This window comes from Alligator mississippiensis, chromosome 9 (assembly GCF_030867095.1).
Source record: "Alligator mississippiensis isolate rAllMis1 chromosome 9, rAllMis1, whole genome shotgun sequence".
NCBI lineage: Eukaryota > Metazoa > Chordata > Crocodylia > Alligatoridae > Alligator > Alligator mississippiensis.
In genome coordinates, this window is record NC_081832.1 from 28,415,753 (window position 1) to 28,435,084 (window position 19,332).

The 19,332-nt window shown below is 43.2% G+C and overlaps 1 protein-coding gene across 4 annotated transcripts in view; it reads right to left on the reverse strand.

Annotated features, from left to right (window-relative positions):
- Nucleotides 1–19,332, reverse strand: part of TOX2 (TOX high mobility group box family member 2) — a 397,444-nt gene that overhangs the window by 72,353 nt on the left and 305,759 nt on the right. For all 4 annotated transcript variants that reach the window (XM_059733260.1, XM_059733261.1, XM_019490298.2 and 1 more), the window contains one exon: nt 6,692–6,931. In XM_059733260.1, the coding sequence (XP_059589243.1) occupies nt 6,692–6,931 (240 nt within the window). The remainder of the gene's footprint in view (nt 1–6,691; nt 6,932–19,332) is intronic.

Consider the following 19,332-nt stretch of genomic DNA (forward strand, 5'->3'; position numbering starts at 1 on the left):
TACAACCTACACCCCTGGCCAAAGCATGACATTAAACCAAATGGCCAAGAACAACCATAAATTATCAGAAATTCTTATGAATTCACGATCACTTCCATAACCATTCATGATACTTTTCAGCTAAATGAAAGACTATGTGAGGGCTTATAGCTTATACCATTGGAGTATCTATAATTTTCATAATCTGTGCACCAAGAAATAGACTATGGTTTGAGTTAATATTCTGGTGAATGAATCTGGTGCAGTGTAGTAAGACAGTCTGAGTATATGCAGGTCTCTTGAAGGCAGGTCACATGCAGGCTTTCCACATACAGGGACTCCCAAAACATGTGTAAATAACATAACACATTATTACTGGCCCAAGTCAAAACTGAAGAGAGGACGCATCTCACAGTCACAGCAGGTGAAAGTGGAAGGACCTAGTCAAACAGTGCCATAGGGCTGTTTATTTCAACTGGCTGAATTCCCTCGAACTATTGCATCACTTTTGTCCCCTTCCTAAAAGTGCTGAAGACAATCAAGCTGCAATCAGAGAAACACACTAGCTGCTCCTTCCCAGCCACTTCACTGCACAGAAGGCCGAAGGAAGTCTGGCCATTTTCTCTTTTTGTAGGATTACCATATGTCTGGGTTTTCCCTTGACATGTTCTCTTTTCTGGACCCCTGTGTTGTGTCCTGTCTGGTTTTTAAAATAACAGCACATATCCGGGTTTTCTGCTCTCCGGGGCTGGCTGCTCCAAGCTGGGAGCAGTGGGCAAGGTTGGCTGTTGGGGGTCACGTGCTCCCCGTGTGGGTCCGACAAACTCGGTGGAGAGAGAGAGAGAGAAAGAGAAAGAGAGCGCTCACAGCGAGGGAGCTGCTTGGGCAGCAGGGCTGGGGAGGCAGGGGTCTGTGGGTTGGGAGTGAGGGGCACTGGAAGGACTAGGGGACAGGGGCTGCAGATCAGGAGTGAGGGGCATGGGGTACAGGATGGGTGACTGTGGGTTGGGTGTGCAGGGCACTGGCAGCACTCGGGGGCTGTGGGTTGTGAGTGAGGGGCACCAGCAACGGGTGGGGGGCAGGGTACTGCTGTTTGGGAGTGAGGGGCACTGGCAGGGCTGGGATCAGTGGGTCTGGAGTGAGGGGCAGTAGCAGGGCTGTGGAGGTGTGACTTATCAGTGAGGGGCCATAGAATGGGCAGGGGTAGGGCAGCAGCATGTCACTCCCCCCCGCCCATCCCCCACACACTATCATATTCCTCCTGCCTGCCCCCACCCCCTGGTGACAGGTGTCTTCTTTTTTGGACCTGGAAATATGGTAACCCAAAAAGATGGTGCATCATGCATGATCCCATCAAAGCCTGGGGAGCTTAGCAAGGCATCCCTGTAGGTGTTTCCTGGATAGGCTAGCTCCACCTGAGTGATCCAGTGCTTTCCTGGTACAATCTGGCTCACTGAGCACTCTTGTACTCTCCAGATATGATACATGAGCTTACTGCTTGGTGCAGAGGGAACTGTTATGAGGGTTGAATGCCTCTTGGTAAAGATCCTAAATAATAGCTGTGGGATGCCTCCAAAAGATACTGTTTGGGATGCGTGTACATCTTAAGGTGTTTCCTGAGCTGCAACTGACTTTCAGATAACTGTCAATTTTATTTAAACATGGTAAAGCTCTTTGCTATTTATGAAATTGTAACCGATCTGTAGTAAAATATTTTCTTCCCTTGGAGAGGCAGAACACTGGGTGTAACCAAGGAGTAAGACGGGACAATTCACAGGTTAGAACTATGAACTTATAAATAGGATGTTCTGGACCTCTGGACTTCCACAGGTTACCTTTTGACTTCATAAAATAAGGAAGGAGATTTCTAAAGTATTGATGATGGAGGCTATAGAGAGTCCTGGCCCCCCACACTGGGAGAGTATGGCTTTGAATGCATCTTACTTCTACAGTCAGGCCTGGAATTTCCAAGGGGATTAGACACCCCAAATCCACTAAAATTGCTCTTAAATTTTCCTTTGAAAATCCCATCCCTGGCAATATAATGGAAGCAATTTCAGACCACTGCTCTTGGATGAAAGAACACAGATTCAAGGCTGTTTAGCTTTCAGGACACAATGAGTGAAAATAAAACCACTACATTTTCTGATTTCATGCAAGCACTAGCCCTCACTTTTAAGCTTTAAATACACTGGAAGTGAGGTCAATTAAGTTATGTCTCTACTATCTCCCACTAAGACTGGGAATGCTCCCAAGAAACAAGTCCGCAAGCACATTTGATCCCACTCCTTGAGTGGCCAAGCCTAGCAATGAGCACATATAGAAGCTCAGAGGGGAAGCATGGTGGAGGAGGCAGCTGGTGGGCACATGAGCTCCTGCGACAGGCGGCTACCAGGCTCCAGGACTGCCAGCACCTCCAAGCTGGCCTTGGCAGCTGCAGGCATAAAGGACTTGTCCTTCATGGCCAGTCTGGCTGCCTAGGCATCTGCCCACAGCTGCAGCAGCATTGCCTCTGAGCCGCTGTCCTGCCAGCCGCTGCCTGTGCATGCTGGGCCAGGCTGTCATGGAGCTGCAGCTCGCTGGGAAGGGCCCACTATCCACCTGGCACACCCAGGGCTGAATCAACCTGGCAGCAGGCACTGGTGAGGACAGGTGTGAAGGTGCTGGCCTGGGCTGGGCTGTGGGGGCAGCTCTCTTCCCAGCTGGCTGTGGCTCCTTTACAGTCTGGGCTGACCTGGGCGTGGGGAGCTGGAAGCAATCCGGAGCTCCTGCGGCCCAGCCCAGGCCGGCCCTTCCACGCCCACCCTCAGCAGGACTTGTGGGCAGACCCTGACTGGGGTCCCCATGCCTGTACGGGGAGATAGGAGAGTTTAATCCCCCTCCCTGCTCCCTACCCCCGCTTCGCCTGAGAATGCTGCCCTGGCCAGCTCTGGCCATGCCCCCTGCTGGATGAGCGGCTAGTATGGCAGAAATTCAGGCAGACCCTGGCTGGGGTCCCCATGCATGTGGGAGAGAGGGGAGACAGGGAAGTTTAATCCTCCTCCCTGTCCCCACTTTGCCTGAGGTGCTGTCCTGGATGGTGTCTGGCCACCCCCTACCCGGGGACTATCTTGGCATGGCTGCTTCCCTCTTTGCCCTCCAGGCACACCCTGGCTGGGGTTCCTGCAGGGCAGGGTAGGGATTAAAACCCCTCCCCACTCATTCTCAGTGGCCTGCCAGGGCCTGGCCATGGCCCGCCCCCCAAGTCAGCTTCCTTCCAGTCTTGCAGCTGCTGCCGAAGGGAACTGAAGGCTGCTCTAGTGCCCAGCCCCCACCCAGCTTCTAGCCTAAGCCACTGCAGACATGTGGCTGCATTTCCAGAATCCAAAGTGAAGGTCTATTCACTTGCAAATTGGTTCTATCTATTTAGGTTAGACTAACCTCTAAAGATTGAATCAATTCAGGCTTGGGCTTTTTGAATGTCTGTACTTAGCTTAAAAGTTGCCTTAACTGTCTTGTAAGAATCTCACACTTCCTCCAAATAGTTCATTATCACTAACATCCATCATTGACACAGTGGATGTATAAGGAATGTATCAGCAAATAAAGAGTGATTTTACAGCCTAGTCCTATGGTACTGCATTATCAGACTGAAACTGGAAGAGATATATTGGAGAACAATGAAGCCGACACAGAGTAAGTCTCAAACTCATACTGCATTGACAAGGAGAATTTTAGCTGCTAGCACTGTGCCAAAAAGTCACCATCAAATTCCAACACTGCAAAATCTGAGGAATTCAGAAAATCCATCTGTTTTTAGATAAAAATGTCAATTCTTGCAATTTAGTTCCTATGAAGATCTACATCCACACACAATGCTCTGATATATCATGTTCTGAGGTGAAAACTGCCATTTATGGAAAATTAAATGAAAATAGAGAATTTTTTTCCTGAAATCTCATGAGGAAGGACTTGTTATTTTTGCTTAGCCCTGGTACTACTACATCTCAGTTGTCACTGTATTATTTGTTAACCCATTTATACACACAGAGCTTGTCACAATTTGATTTTCAGAAAGTTTTTCTTTTGAAAATGTGGTTGCACTGCCAACAAATTACTGATCCTTGTAAAAGTGTGTAATCATTTGAGACCTTAGGAATGACAGTCTGGCTGCATCCAGATGTGCAGGGGTGTGTGCCTGTAGTGGCATAAATAGTAGTGGCACAAATTTGTGCCGCTTTGTAATGCAGCATATGCCCCTGCATGTGCACTTTGTTGCAGGACACAGTGTCCCACTTGGGGCAAACTGCCTTTGTCCAGCTCCTCCCAAAGCAGCCAGGGTATGAATGGAGGAGTGGAGATGCTTTGGCCAGCAGCCACATCATTTCCCTGGAGGACCAAGCCTCTGTTTATTCCAGAGCATGCTATTGTAGCATGCACCATGCTGGTTTTTTTTCTGTTTTTATTTATTTTTTTGCTGCCAGGAAATCCTGGTAACAAATTTTGTCCCCATGCTGCAAATTTGCAGTGCGGGGCACATTTTAATATTCCATGTGTGCAGTTTGTGGAGCCAAACTGCATGTGGGCTCACGGCCTTTGTGCTCAAAAACTTGTCTAACATTTCTCTCAAATATAGAGCTGGTCCAATAAAAAGATATCACCAAAAAAATCCTTACCTTTCATTTATTTCCTAGACCATCCAGGAAATAACAATACTTCAACACTATTACATCATTAGAAGTAAGTAAAAGACTTCCAGGGGTAGTCTTTCCATGAAAGTCTTTAAAGAAGGGTCAGCATTATCCCACAAAGTTGCTAGTTTAAGCATCAAAGTACTGAATGATCAGTGAGCGCCCACGAACACTGTAGCTGTGCCATCACTATCACTACGCTCTGCCTGGGCAGGAGGAGTTTGCTCTGCTGGTGTATTATCTAAGAAAACTGTAGGATGACTAAAGTGGTCTAGAAGTCTTAGTCCAAGTTCTCTTTTGATCCTTCTTTCCTATCAATCCCATTGAGGCAAATTATTTTTACTCTATAATCTCTTCTATGTATTTAATCCTGCCTTCTCAACATTTTGCATATACCAAGTCACCTCATCTACTGAACACACTTCACATCTACCAGCTTTTGACTGGCAGTCTAATAATAATAGCAAGCAAATTTCACAAAAGCCAAGATGTTTATTGACACTAGGGGTGTCAAATTCATCTGGCTCTGTGGGCCAGATGAACAGGATAGGGCTGGTCCATGGGAAGGATAAACGGCATGTGGCCAGCTCCATGGGACAGATTGGGCCCATGAACCTACTCCCTCCTGCCCCCACCCCTGTACACTGGATCCAGTTCAGGCAGCACTTTCTCTAGCCAGTACAGGACACACATTACACCCACTCCAGCTTGGCAATGACCCATGCTACACATGGCACCCACCCTGGAGCCAGGGACACGCAGCACCAGAGGCCAGATGATAGGACTCCACAGGCCAGATCTGGCCTATAGGCCATGTCTCTGACACTTGTGGTCTACGCTGAGATGACTACAGTGTACTATACTCATAATTGAACTAGCTTTAATATAGCTGGCTTGAGAACTGGTAACACTCTAACCAATGCAACATGGAACTCACTGGGCATGCCTACTCATGCCATTAATGTGCAGCAATAAACTCTGGAGAATTGCTGCTGGGAAGCTCCCAGGCATACTATTTACATGTGACCCTGGACCACAACACACTGAGATGGGCTGGAGCAACCCTAGCTGGCAGGGGGCTGAGGAGGGTCAGCCTGCCTGCGTGGGGCTACTCCAACCAGGCTCAATGTGATGTGGAGGGGCTGGCTAGAGCATGAGTGCTGAGCTAGCTAGCAAGTAGCCCCCACATTGAAGCCATCTGGGTCAGTGTCTACATGTGTGCTGCTGTGCATGAGAAAACTCTGCAGCAGGATAGTACTTGTATTTACAGGGTAGTATTTACAAGTACTACCCTGCTGTGGAGTTTATTGGTTTCCTGTGTCCCAATAAGGGTGCACGTGTAGACAGCGAGACATTTACTGCAGAGCTAATTAGTCAGCTCTGCAGGAAACTTCTTGTGCAGATGCATTGACTGAAGCCAATGCTTTTTTGCTTGTTGTGACTGTTGTGTAGATATGCCCTGTGTCATTATCAGTTTACTGACTGTTCTAGCTAAAAACTTTTGGCTAAAAAGCTATCCAGGTGAATTAAAAGATAGATGTTTCTCTGTTATTTGACATTTGTGCTGCTATTGTTAGCTAACACATACAACTTCCAGTGGGCTAGTTAAGCTCCTGGCTCGATTTTTGCCTTTTGCCCCTTATTCCCCCCCAAAATCTGATATGTGTTTGCAGAGCAGTCTTGCAATTGGAAAAAAAAATCAAGCATTAAACAATGTATTTATTATCAAAATCCTATCTGAAAAAACACTGTAGCATGATGAATCTGGCAATTGCATAAGATCAAAAATCTTTTAGGGGAAGAGATTTCTCTCAGAATTAGGGGCCTTCACTATGATTTGCAAACCTGTCATGGTTTCCCACTTCCCAGCTCAGAATTGCTCTCTGTAACCAATCTCCCTGTCTCAGGGAAAGTCTCTTTTTTGTATCCAACAGAAAGACAAAGGCATATCCTCTTATTACTGCAAGTTATTTCTATAACTGTAAAAATCATCTCTCATTCTCTTACAGTATGTCTGTCAAAAGAGGCATGGCTGCACGTACCTTATAATGTGATTCTGTCTCCTCTTCCTGAGTAGAACTGGAGGGAGAAGGTGTAGCAGATTTACTTCCTGGGGGTGATGGGGAACCATGGGTAACACCGCTCCGCATACCCATCTGAGAAATCAGCTGTGACTGGCTGAGGGCAGTCATGGGACCGGCTAACATCCCTGGTCGATTGATCAGGGGAACTTGACGGTTGGAATCATAGGAAGTGGCATCCGAATGGACCATCTCCTGGATCTGAGTTAGGAGAATATTACTTTTTAATTAAAATGTATTTATATAGTATAAATTTATTATAAAATTACTTTCTGTTGAATTTGATTGTTTGCTTTAGAAATTCTATGTAGAACTGGTTAAGAAAAATCTTTCCTGCCCTTTTCCAAAACAAGAGAAGAAAGCAAATCGCCCAATGTTTACTCAGTGTTTCTACTTCCTGGAATTATCTTTTCTGCTGTGAAGAAGTCTAAGGGTAAAAATAGACACCATATTTCTTCCAGGACAAAGCCTTTTATTACACAATTCTATAGCTATACAAGCTCATTGTCTCATTTAAGTACCTGTGAAATATATCTGAGATAACAGTTTTTCCCTGCACAGTTGAAGCTAATTTGAGGGGGGGGTATTTTTATTTTTCCTTAGTACCCAAGATCCACAAAACTGGCAACTCAGGATGCCCCATTATCTCTGACACCATCATTGAGGGAGTTTCTGGCTATCCTATTCCTGACTCTGCCCTATTTTTATACACTACTTGGGGCAAGAGCTATTTGAAAGACACCCCGTATTTCCTAAAGAAACTGGGCTCTATTGACAAGTTTCCAGCAAACACTATATTATCTGCTATGGATACCATGTCTCTGTTTACCACCATCCCCCACGAGGATGGACTAAACGCCATAAAGAACACGATCCATAATGAGGACACTGCTTTTGTTTCCATTATACTCTCCTGATTTGTCCTCACACACAACTATTTCAGGCTGGGGACTCCCTATACCTATAAATAAAAGGCATTGCCTTAGGCATGCCTATGCCCCACAGTATGCCAATATATTTATGGCAGACCTTAAAGTCTGTTTCCTCCATGGCAGCCCACTCAACCCTCTCGTATACATTAGGTACATCAATGGCTTCTTAATAATATGGACACATCAGAAGGAATCTCTAGAGCAATTTCACTAGGACTTTAACATCTTCCACCCCTCCATCAAACTACTTCTGGAATACTTCACAAAGCAGATTCATTTCCTAGACAGTACAGTGAAAGTCTGAAGTGCTTACATCATCACCACATTGTATAGGAAACCAACCAGCTGCCACAGCTACCTTCATGCCACCAGCTTTCACCATAAGCACACCACTAGATCCATTATCTACAGCCAAGTTCTTTGTTACAGCTGTATCTGCTCTGATCCCACCAACTGGGATGCACACTTTAATGCTCTGGAGCGGGGATTCCTACAATTACAATAAAATCCCAAATTTATGGCCACTCAAATCAACAAAGCCAGAGCCAGACCTCATTCTGACCTGCTACAATACTAACCGTAGGACAAGGACAACATAATCCCTCTGGCTGTCATTTGTAGCCCCCAGTTTGAACACTTCAGACACAAAGCGTGCTTGCAGATGTAAAAAAAAACAAATAAAAAATAGTGCTTTACTTTAAACTTGACACCTTCCTGTGCTGAGCCCTGCTCATGCCTCAAAATGGTAGTGCGTTACTTCAACCCAGCTCACTGGATTTCAGCAAAGGTCCAGTGCGTTAGGGGAGATTTTTGGTGCTTTTATCTAATAGCTCATTGAATCAGCTTTAGTTAAAAGCTCCAAAAAGCCCCACTGAAGCACACGATCTTTATAGACATTGCAGAGCCAGGCTGAAGTAACACCCTGCTTCTTTTGGTAAAGCACGTTTGTTTTTTAACTTCTGCAAGCAGCCATAATTAATGACCTCCAACCCCTCCTGGAAAGGGATGACTGTCTCAAGGTAGTCATGGGGGACAAACCTATCTTGGCTTACAGACAGCCCTCCCACAACCTCAAACTGCATCTCTCAAGCAGCAGATTAATTAACTCCCATCCTCACTGAGTCAGGCTTTGCAATAGACCCAAATGACTTCTATGCCCCACATCAGTAGAGATCACATCATCACTGCACCAAATAACAAGGAGTAAACATCTAAGGTTCATTCACCTGCAGCTGTATATATAATATATCCCACCACCTTCTTATAATGCCCGCTTGCTGTTTATATTGGACAAACAGTGTGATCTCTATGTGTAAGAATGAATGAACACTAATCTGACATCAAGTGCAGAAAGACACAAAGGCTCCCTATACATGTGCTTGGGGGTGGGTAGGCAGGGTACTAAAACAGTACCCAGAGGGTGGGTAGGTGGGGTGGTAGAACAGTTCCTGGACAGGCACTCTAATTAAAATGGCTCACTGTCACATGTATTAAGGCCCCGCACATTTTAAAATGGTTGCAGGACACTTTATCTCAACTTCATTCAATGAGGTTTACATAAAGCACCCCCACAGTTTAAAGTGCACGGGGGCTTAATACACGTGACTGTGAGGTGACACTAGAGCATTCTAATTAGAATGTGAACAAGCACAAGTATAGGCAGCTGAAGGTCTGTGCCAGAACACTTTAACCTCCCTGGTCATTCCTTCACTGACCTCAGTATTGTTGTTCTTAGGCAGCAAAATTTTGAAAAATAGTTTGAATGGCAAACAGTGGAACAAGAAATCATCCACAAACCAGGTTGTGTTAAGCAGGGTTTAAACAGGGACTATGGATTCTTATGCCATTACCTGAATTTGCTTTTGTGACCCCTTTGTTCCTATATGTTCTTTATCTGTATGCCTCTCCCAGCACTGCCTCCCTTCCTTTCCCACTCCCTCCTTCCTTCCTACCTTTTCTATTCAAATCACTTCACTTTATACACTGCTCTATGCTGCCCTTTCATAGCATCTGATAAACTGAGCTTGAGTTTGTGACAACTTATGCTCTTTATATCTTTTTTAGTTGATCTATAATGACCCAACACCTCCCTACCTGCACTGCTACCTTATATTGTGGAGAACAGCTGAATGTGTGTTATATGGCACTGCAGATGTGTCTGTGCTGCCACATACTGCACAGCCACGCTTGTCTGGATGTGGCCCAGGTGTCAGGACAAAACTGTTATGTGGGCTTTCCACCCTCAGCCGAAGCATCTGATTCTGGTCCTTGGATGCCAAATCAACTGAGCCAATGGTGTGAGTAAATTCATATGATATGCAGGCTTGTTTCAGGCCTGCATGCTTGAAAGCTCAGCCCTGGTGTACTCGGTAACATAGCTTTATTAAGTTCTGATTACATATGCACTACATATGAACAAATACAATTGACACTCTAAAAAAGAGCTTCCAGTTTTAAAAGTTGCCAAAACTTCTTATTATGTATTGTTATTTATCTGGATCCTTAGTTTTCTCTTGGGCTTAAACTGAGATTTAAAAGTATAAGTAAACATAACATGATGGAGCAGAGCAAGTGGAAGCCCTCCCTTTCATCTCCTCGACCAGACATGCCTGGGTTTGGCTTTGGGACACGAGACAATGTATAAATAAGTTTTGTTGTAAAATGTGTTCTTTGGTCTGAATACAAAACTAAAGGAAAAAAAAAGGAATTAAAAAAAGAATGATCATTTAGCTCAAAATACCATGGGCCAGATCCTCAAAAGTGCCAGCCACTGCAGTTCCAGTGAAGTTTATGGAGGCACTATAGCAATTTACAGTTAACATATTGTGGGCTTTCAGGGAGAGTGTGCTCCCAGGGGCTACACTGGCTGACAGGTGCACACAAAAGAGGGCTTTAAGTATGATGCAAGAGACTGAGCTCCAAACCTCTTTACCTGCCACTGCCCTGAGTGTAGTATGAATTTCACAGAGGGTTTCTGGAATATATTTTTATTTTTTAAATAACAGATACAACTGATTAACTCATTCACTAACATCAGGCCTCTGTACTTAAAACAAGGGGCTCCATTCAGGTAGGTCTGAGCCCGCCAAACCGCCAGAGAAGACAAAAGTTTCTAACTGTAATCATAAGTTTAAAACCTTCCACCCAATGCCCTGGAACACAGAACTAATGGCAACCTTTGCCTTAAAACATGGGGAAAAATGTGAAGTTAGAGTCTCTGAAAGGGCTGGAAACCATTAAAAATCAAACTGTGCAAGAAGGACTAAAAAAAAAGAAAAGGAAGAATTCCATTTTTTTCTGGGTAGAAAATCTGTACATCCAGTTTGTATGGAAGATAGAACAGACCCTTATCATCAGTTTAACTGCAAATCCTATCTGTAGAAGGTGCTACGTAAACCATCAAATAATACAGCACTAGTAAAATACCAAATGATCCTTAAGGTGTGCTATGGAGTGTGGCTATATGGAGAAACATTATTGTAGAGAAGCTGAAATTCATGATTTATACCACTAAAAAATATTTCTTGTCCTGCTGTTTCCAGTCTTATCATGCTGCCATTCATTTCTCAAAAATTCTTGATAGATTCTATCTATCTATCTATCTATCTATCTATCTATCTATCTATCTATCTATCTATCTATCTATCTATCTATCTAACCAGCCTCCATTTAGATGTCTGTCCTTTGAATATGATCTTCTCTGGCTGCAAGTTTTCTACTGAGGTATCACAGATATCCCAGCACCATGGTGATAGGCAGAGTATGGGAACCCACTTGCTGCACACAGAGTGAATAGATAAAATACATAGATAAAGGGCAGATGTTCATGTGGTGTAAATCAGGGTAACTTAGCCAAAATCAATAGATCTATGCTGATTTACAGCTGGTGAACCTGGCCAATAATCTATCTATTAAAGATGTTACTAAATCAGCCTGTCACAACAGTATCTGAGTACCAAGTGACTTTAACTCAGGTTTAGGAACATGATTTTTTTTCATGAAGGAGAAATCTGGAGCAGATTAAGCCACATGATAAGAAGACAGTTTTCACTGAGAGGAGAAACACTATTAGACACTTCAGGCTTAAGAAACTGTGCTATTTGTATCCAAAGAGAACCCAAGGTAAGGGCCATTAACCCCATAGCAGTGCCTATTTTATTCAAAGTCTATTTTCAGGTTTTATTGTTTGATGTTTCAGAACAATGTCTACAAGGTACAGAATCATGTACAAAAGCTAAACATTCAAACTCCATTCCATGTACACAAATATTACGCTTGTATTATATCTTGAGGTTCTTTGTACTAATTTCCATTGGTAATGTCACCAAAGGAAGCACACACAGTTGCTACTGTATATTTGCATGGAGAATCTTCCTCTGCTATTGAAAACTTTGCCCTGTAATAAATGCAGAATTGTCAGATAGAGAAACTCAGGAGGACAAATCTGAATCCTTATCCTGCCCTGCTGCATGCCCTTGTACTTTTCAAGGATGACTTTTCTGGAATCTGCTTATCTGGCATAAATACTCTAGCAGAAGTACTACATAATGGTCCTTGTTTGGATCTAAGGTTGTAGAGAAATACTGAAAATTATGTTGCAATACTTGAGAATGTTGCACACATATAATTAAATACCATACTATAATGAACAGGCACAAGGAGGTAGTTAAGATTGAAGGTCCAATCATAGCCTTGAAATTTACTGACATTTGAAACTTTAATGATTTAATAGAATTTAATATCAAATACTGAAATAATTTCTTTTTTTTTTTCACCCTAGGGATTGGAAAAATAAGAAGCCTTTTACACAAGGGCTCCAAACCAGCCAAAGATGTGACATTACTCTGAAGCAAGATGGCTTCACAGCTAGCAAGTTCAGAAACAAATCTAAATTCATTTTAAGATGTAACTCAGATAACTCAAGGTGAAAGGTGCTTTTCTCACACATGATGGTTGCACCGCTGGCCAATATGGATACAATTTTCTTTTGAGACAGCTCTTCAAAATTTCAAAATTGCAGTCAGTTCTGATCACATTTAGGGAAGATTTAGGAGAAATAAAAGGTGTCCAGACAAAGATAACAAAACATATCAGAGGCCTGGAAAGAGTTCCATGTGAAAAAGAACAGGAAAGATGAATACATAGTTTTCAAATGAGATTTAGGTGAGGTGAAATGCCAGAGCTGAACATAAAAATAAACCGCCTACTTTAAAATTAAATTTACATTTGTTGTTTCTCACAATTCAAGAATGAGGTGACAGGTGATAAAACTGAAAGGCAATTAACCGCAAACAGAAAAAAGGATGCATGAACACTGCATAACTAATTTGCAGATGTACCACTGCCTCCAGATATTATTGGGCATGTGTAGACGAATTGAGGGGCATGTGTGAACCACGCTGTAAGGCTGGTTAAATGCTTTTGCACTGCTTGAATGGTGCTAGTGTTTGCACATGTTGGCGGCGTATTGCACATTAGTTCTAGCCGCTTTAGCACATTCGGTGGCATAATGTGCCTTAAATGACTTGGGGTGCAGCAAACTAAAACACCTCCAGGGCAGTTTTAGTTTGCTGCCCTACAGCCATGGAGTGAAGCACTGGGCTTCGTGCAGGCAGCCTGGCAGCAGCCGGGGAAGGCAGGCTGCACTGAACTAAAAAAGAAAAGTGGCAAGCCTGCCTGCCTGCATGAGCTGTGTGGGGATCCGGTCCTCTCCTCCGTGGCTGCAGTGTTCTCTGGGACTGCCTGAGCTGGGTGCCTGTGGGTGGGTGCTGCCTGGGGGCGGGGGCTGCCGCTGCCGCAGGGGGAAGCACCAGTCCCTCCTCTGCCCCTCCCCACTGCAGCCCAGGGACTGCTCTGCCCACCAGCAGCTCACCCTCCCCACCCTGCTGCTGGAGACACAGGTAAGAGATGGGTGTACATGACACAGGGGTTTACTTCGCCTTAAACTGTAGTGGTATTTTAAAAAACTCACTGCTCCAATTTAGGGCTCCCATTTCTTCTACACACCCACATTGACTCCAGCAATCTTGGATGATTAAAAAAAGAATGAGATGTACATGGGTAATGAGAACCTCTACTGATACTTTAGAATAAAATATTTTAAGGGACATAAAGCATCAAGGTCCATGGTGTAAATCAATCTTAAATTGGCTAGGGCTAGAAAGGAGTATCTTGCATTGTGCAAAGACAGCTTGAACCAGATAGGTACAGAAGTCCTCACTGTAGTACCAGCTACTAAACAATGTTGGTATTTCTGGAAAAAGAATACCAGTTTGTATAATTCTTCTTCAATAAACCCAGTATCACTTCACTGGGGTATTCTTAAGCCCTGATTCTGAAAAGATATTGGAATGCATTCAGCTCTCCAAATATGAGAGATAGGAGACCCAGGTGTTCAACATCACTATAGCCCTGATTCTACAAACACATCAGGGATCTGTGCACATACAAGCAGTCATATTTCATTCAGCTGAGCTACCCATATGAATGAGAACTACTTAGGTGAATGAGGCTGGCAAGTCAAAATTCACTGTTACCCAAATAACAGTGGCTTCAGATGTGCCAAGAAAAGACTAATCAACTTAAATCTGTGCTGCCTTCACCAGAGAAAATCCAGCCAAGGTTCATAGGGAAGTTCTTTGTTCCTTTCCCCTTCTTGCACACAGATCAAAAAAGTACACTTTTGCCCTACAAATGAGGCCTATCCACATGTCATTGTTGGTATCAGTGTATCAGAGTTCCCTGACTAACTTCAGAGGCAGAGTTAAGCCAACTACTTCTGGATGATCTGATTCTGCCATAGAAGAAGCCAGCAGGAGGGAAATCAAACACTGTCCTAAACATTTTCCACACTTTTTATTTTTATATTAATCTGATTAATGTTAATTTGAGTTTAAAGACCCAGGGCTTTATTTATTAACAATCTTCATTTCCAATAAGCCCATGGAGGTGCAATCTCCCATTAACAGGGGAGGCCTGCCAACTCCATTAATAGCAAATAAAGTTAGAAATAGAGGGAAGATCTGTAAAGGCTCAGTAGCCTTCAGTAAAAATAAATCCCAATGTAGAAGCAGATTTACTGCCATGGGCCAGGAATTGGGAGCTTTACCACAATGCTAGACAGCACACTGTGCTCTTACATTCAGATTCCTACGTGTGTAGGAGACCAGAGGGTGGGGAATAGATTTTACCAGAGCAACCTGTTTCCGTGCTAATTACTAAATGCTGGGTTTTAACCTGAATGCGGGAAATATGTCCTGCATTGAAATAACAAGAGTTTGATTTAGGATGACTGTGATTCATATCCTTCAAGGTCAAGCTGAATCAGTGTATTTGGCTCACATAGCTATGAAAAATTCAAATATATAAAAGGAGAAACACTGATGAAACCGGCCTTTGCTATCAACCTGTAAGGAGCTATCTGAATCTGGGTCATTTTAGATGTCCTTAACTCTGACCAGGGCTTCTTGGAAGTTGACTGGTCACAGAGATTGAGCCCATCCTTGTTTCCAAAGGCTAAAATGGCATAAAGAGACACTTACAAATACACCAAATACTTGTCTGTTAGAGTGAACTGCTGCAGTTCACCACAGGAATGGTGAACAATCATAAATGGGAGGGGAGGTATAACTGAGAAACCTTGTGCATGGAAATGTGGTCAACGTTATGAAAGAGTTTGTGAACAGCAGGTTCCTTTGGCGAACTAATCTCAAAGGCTATCTCTGGCCACAAATACAAAAGAGATGATTGGGAATGACGTAGGTTCCTGTGGGTGTGTCCACACGAGATGCTACTGCACAGTTGTTACTGTGAATTAATTCAGCACTTGTATCAACAAGTACTAAATAAATGCTCAGTAACCAGAGTTTCTGCACAGTAGTGCCAGTGAATGTCTTTTAGGTGATGCTACTTGCACAGTAGCCTAATAATACTGTGCAAAAGTGTATTAGCACTGTCTGTGCTGTGACGCATTACTGCACAGTAGTTTTTGGCTACTGCACAGTCAGCATCTCATACAGACGCGCCCTGTGTGTATCAAACAAAATACCTTATGGCAGGCAGTATCTGTTTAAAAAGGTTCAGAAGTAGGGCCCAGTTCAGCAAGTTATTTAAATATGTGCCTCACTGTAAGCATATGAATGGTTCTATTGACTCTAAAATTAGGCATGTCCTTAAGTATCTGATGAATTGGGGCCCTAGCCTTGGACCACCTGAATAGAGATTGTCTTTCATATGGTCTTTTGTTTTACCGTTCTGACAGTTGGAGGATTAGAATACTGGACAGACTACTCAGGGAAGTGGTGGATTCTTCAAACTATACCTGACTGCCTTTTTACAAAGAAGGCTTTAGCAAAATACAAGTTACTGATCTCAATAGAGAGGTAACAGGGAGAAGTTCTCTCACCAGTGTTGCACAGAAAATCAGGATGGTTCATTCTGGATGGAAAACATACAAAAATCTAACTCTAAATCAGGATTGTGTTGCAAACACACTGACAGAAAGGGGTAGCAATCCTAGAAAAGAGTAGCAGAGATTACTGCAGATATCAACATGGGGTGTATTGGCAGTAGACGGAATTTCCCCTACAGAGGGGTAGGACAGGCTGGGAATAATAACTGAATGACACAGGAAAGAGAGAGGTGAGTGGAGAAGCTAGATGGGGAACTTGTATGGACCCTGTCTGGCTCACGAGCAGTGAGTTCACTTGCAAACCGTGAAGGAGAAAATGGTAAATATGTCTTGATTTTTGTTAGTTTAATCCAGACCTTTCATGTTTAAGATGATCTGCTAGCCACTAAGGAAAAGAATAATTCATTGTCCTCATTTTAAATTTAAATGAAGAAAGGTTTACAAGATGGGAGTTTTTATAAATGGGAAGGCTATGAAATGAGGTTTAAAAAATCCTAAAATTTAAAACAGCTCATTCTCATTTACAGTCTTGTCAGTCTCCTGGGTAAATGCTGTATTAAGACATTTTTTTAAAACTCTTATTATATGGTCAATAGACCACAATGGCTCCATTTATCCATTAACTATGTAATCATACACTTTTTCTTTAAAGTGTATATTATTTATGCATCAGAGCAGAACAAGCCTTAGAGCGTAATCATGGATATGGGGCACATGCTGCACATTCTTATGAAAATTTGTAGGAATAAGTTAAGGCCTGAGCCCATGCCCACTGAAGTCAATGGAAAGAGTCCAATTGACTGCAATGGACTTTGGATCAGGTGCTCACAGAGCCTATTCAGCAGTCAGAATGGAAATGGCAACAGCTCCACCTTCTCATTGTCTTTCAAACACTTGAGCATGAATTTTATCACCAAATGCCATTGAATTCTAGGAGCAACTGGGATTCCAGGAGTACACCAAGAACTGTGAGCCTCCATAACAAGTGCTGAGTGAGCTTCTACTTAAAGGGAATAGGTATGTTCCCTGACTTAGCCTCCAGACTTCTCCTTAACCCGCTTTGCTCCAATTAGACTTCAGTCAACCTCCCACCTAATTCCTAACAACAGGTAGGTGTTTGGAAAACTGATAAACTGAACCAGCTGCACCCACAGATGGAGGGAGAAAATATTATTTGGGGAGGTTGAGAGCATGCATCAGCATAACTACAACTTCCATTGTGCTCTGCATGGTTAGCCTATTCTTCCTCAGCTGTGTGGAGCTAAGCACGCATGGGGTTCTGGCCTGGCAATATGCTGAGTGGTGCTATGGTGCTGCTGGTGTCACTGACCACTGCAAAATTAGTTTCGGAGGGGGGGGGGGGGGGCTATGCCCCCCAAGCCCCAGTCTTCCACTGCCTACGGCTGCACCCCTTGAAAAGGAGAGAGCACTGCATATCATGTTGGTAGCACTACACCCATGCCACATAACATTCTTCTTGAGCAGTCCATATATACAATGAACAGAGGATCGGAAGTCCTGGGTGTCTTGCAGGACTAATTAACCCTCCTAACTCCCAGAAGAAAGCATCATTATTACCCATTTTACACAAGTGAAAATTGAAACACACAGATGGGAAGAAATTAAATGAAGTTTAAAAACAATAAAATTTAAAACAGCTCACTCTCATTTGCAGTCTTGCCAAGTAGCAACCATTTGTTCCAAACCATGTATGTATCCCCTTCGAAGAAGAAAGGACTCCAGTTTCATAGTTTGAAAACAAGCAAACATGTATTTTGAAATAATCCTAGAGCACAGAAAAGAAGGAACAGAACCTGAAAATGGGAAAAGGACGGACAGACAGGTGGGTTATCAACAGAACATGTCCTGCCACTCAGCTCAGAAATCCCAGATGCAGATGGTAACATCAATGACTGCAGTAAACAGCAGGAGGCAGCTTCTTATTTCAATATCTCCCAACATCTGCAGAATTAAAACATTTTAACTAGCACCTAGTCAAAGATGAGCAATGGAGGCCAAGGGCCAAATACTTCTAATACCTCTGAGGCTGGGGACACTACCTGGAGCTGCTCAAGTAGAAAGTGTTTCAGTAATGGGAGGTAAAAGTCAAAGAATCATGGAAAAGCAGGGAAGGTCTCCTTAGCCCTCATCAAAGACAGGAAGACCCTTCTGGGTAATCAGCATTTAAAGGCTTTCTTTTGTTTCCAGGAGCTTCCACTATTCAGCACAGGAGGAGTATTTGCATTCTTTCTTTCTCAAGACATTCCTTTTCCCACTTACCTTCTTTTCTCTTTCCTTTCCTTTCCTCACTACTTCACTCCTTCCTTCTTTCTCTCTCAGTCTTCAACAACTCACTAAAGTAATTATCTGAATAACAATAATGAACACAGAAGGCAACAGTCTGGTCCCTAATCTCCTTGTTGACTACATTAATAACAGAGAGTTCCCACTTATGACTAGGCCCTGAATCACATGGGTATGCAGTGTCAGCACTCTGTACCCAATGATCAGTTGTACTAAATGCCATGGGCTATTCAAGCCTGCAGGATCTGATCTGCTATCCGTCATTCACATTCATTTCCTTCTTATAAAAATAGTTCTTTAAAATGAGTCCTGAAACTGCCCCTGCATACCTGTTTCCCTTCATTTTCCTTGACTTACTTTTATTTCTGTTTATCACAATTGCTGATATTTTTATTAGAGGACAGGAATGATTTTGATGGTCTCCAGGCACTTTCTAACAGCAGGTGTTTATCAATAATATTCACTGGCCACATTCGGCAAGGAAAGAAGTCTTTCAGGCTCCAACCTTTCTGATCTCTTCAAAAAATGGTCCACCTGCCTAAAATAGCCTAACTTGTTTCTAGCCTAAATAAATGACAAATACAGATACAAACCAAAACTAAAAAAAGATGACAAAGACAATGGCTGTCTTGTAACAGGAAGTGTCTCTTCACCTTCTCTTGAGTAAACCTCTCTCACTTGCCTGATGTAATCTCCTCCATGCTTCCTGTCATGTTGAATGCAATCTACATCATAGGCTCAGTGGGGCAGGGTCTATGCAGGTATGCACTGTGAGGCACAGACTGTCCCTACAGAGCCATCTGCAAATACATTCATAATTAAATAATCATCACTAAGACATTAAAAATGGAAAGGTGAGAAGACAGTGTAGTAGTGAGTAAAACAAAGCACAGATCTGGGTCATAAGGTAGTTAGGTACTAATCCTAGCTCTGTCCTAAATTTCCTATGTGATTTT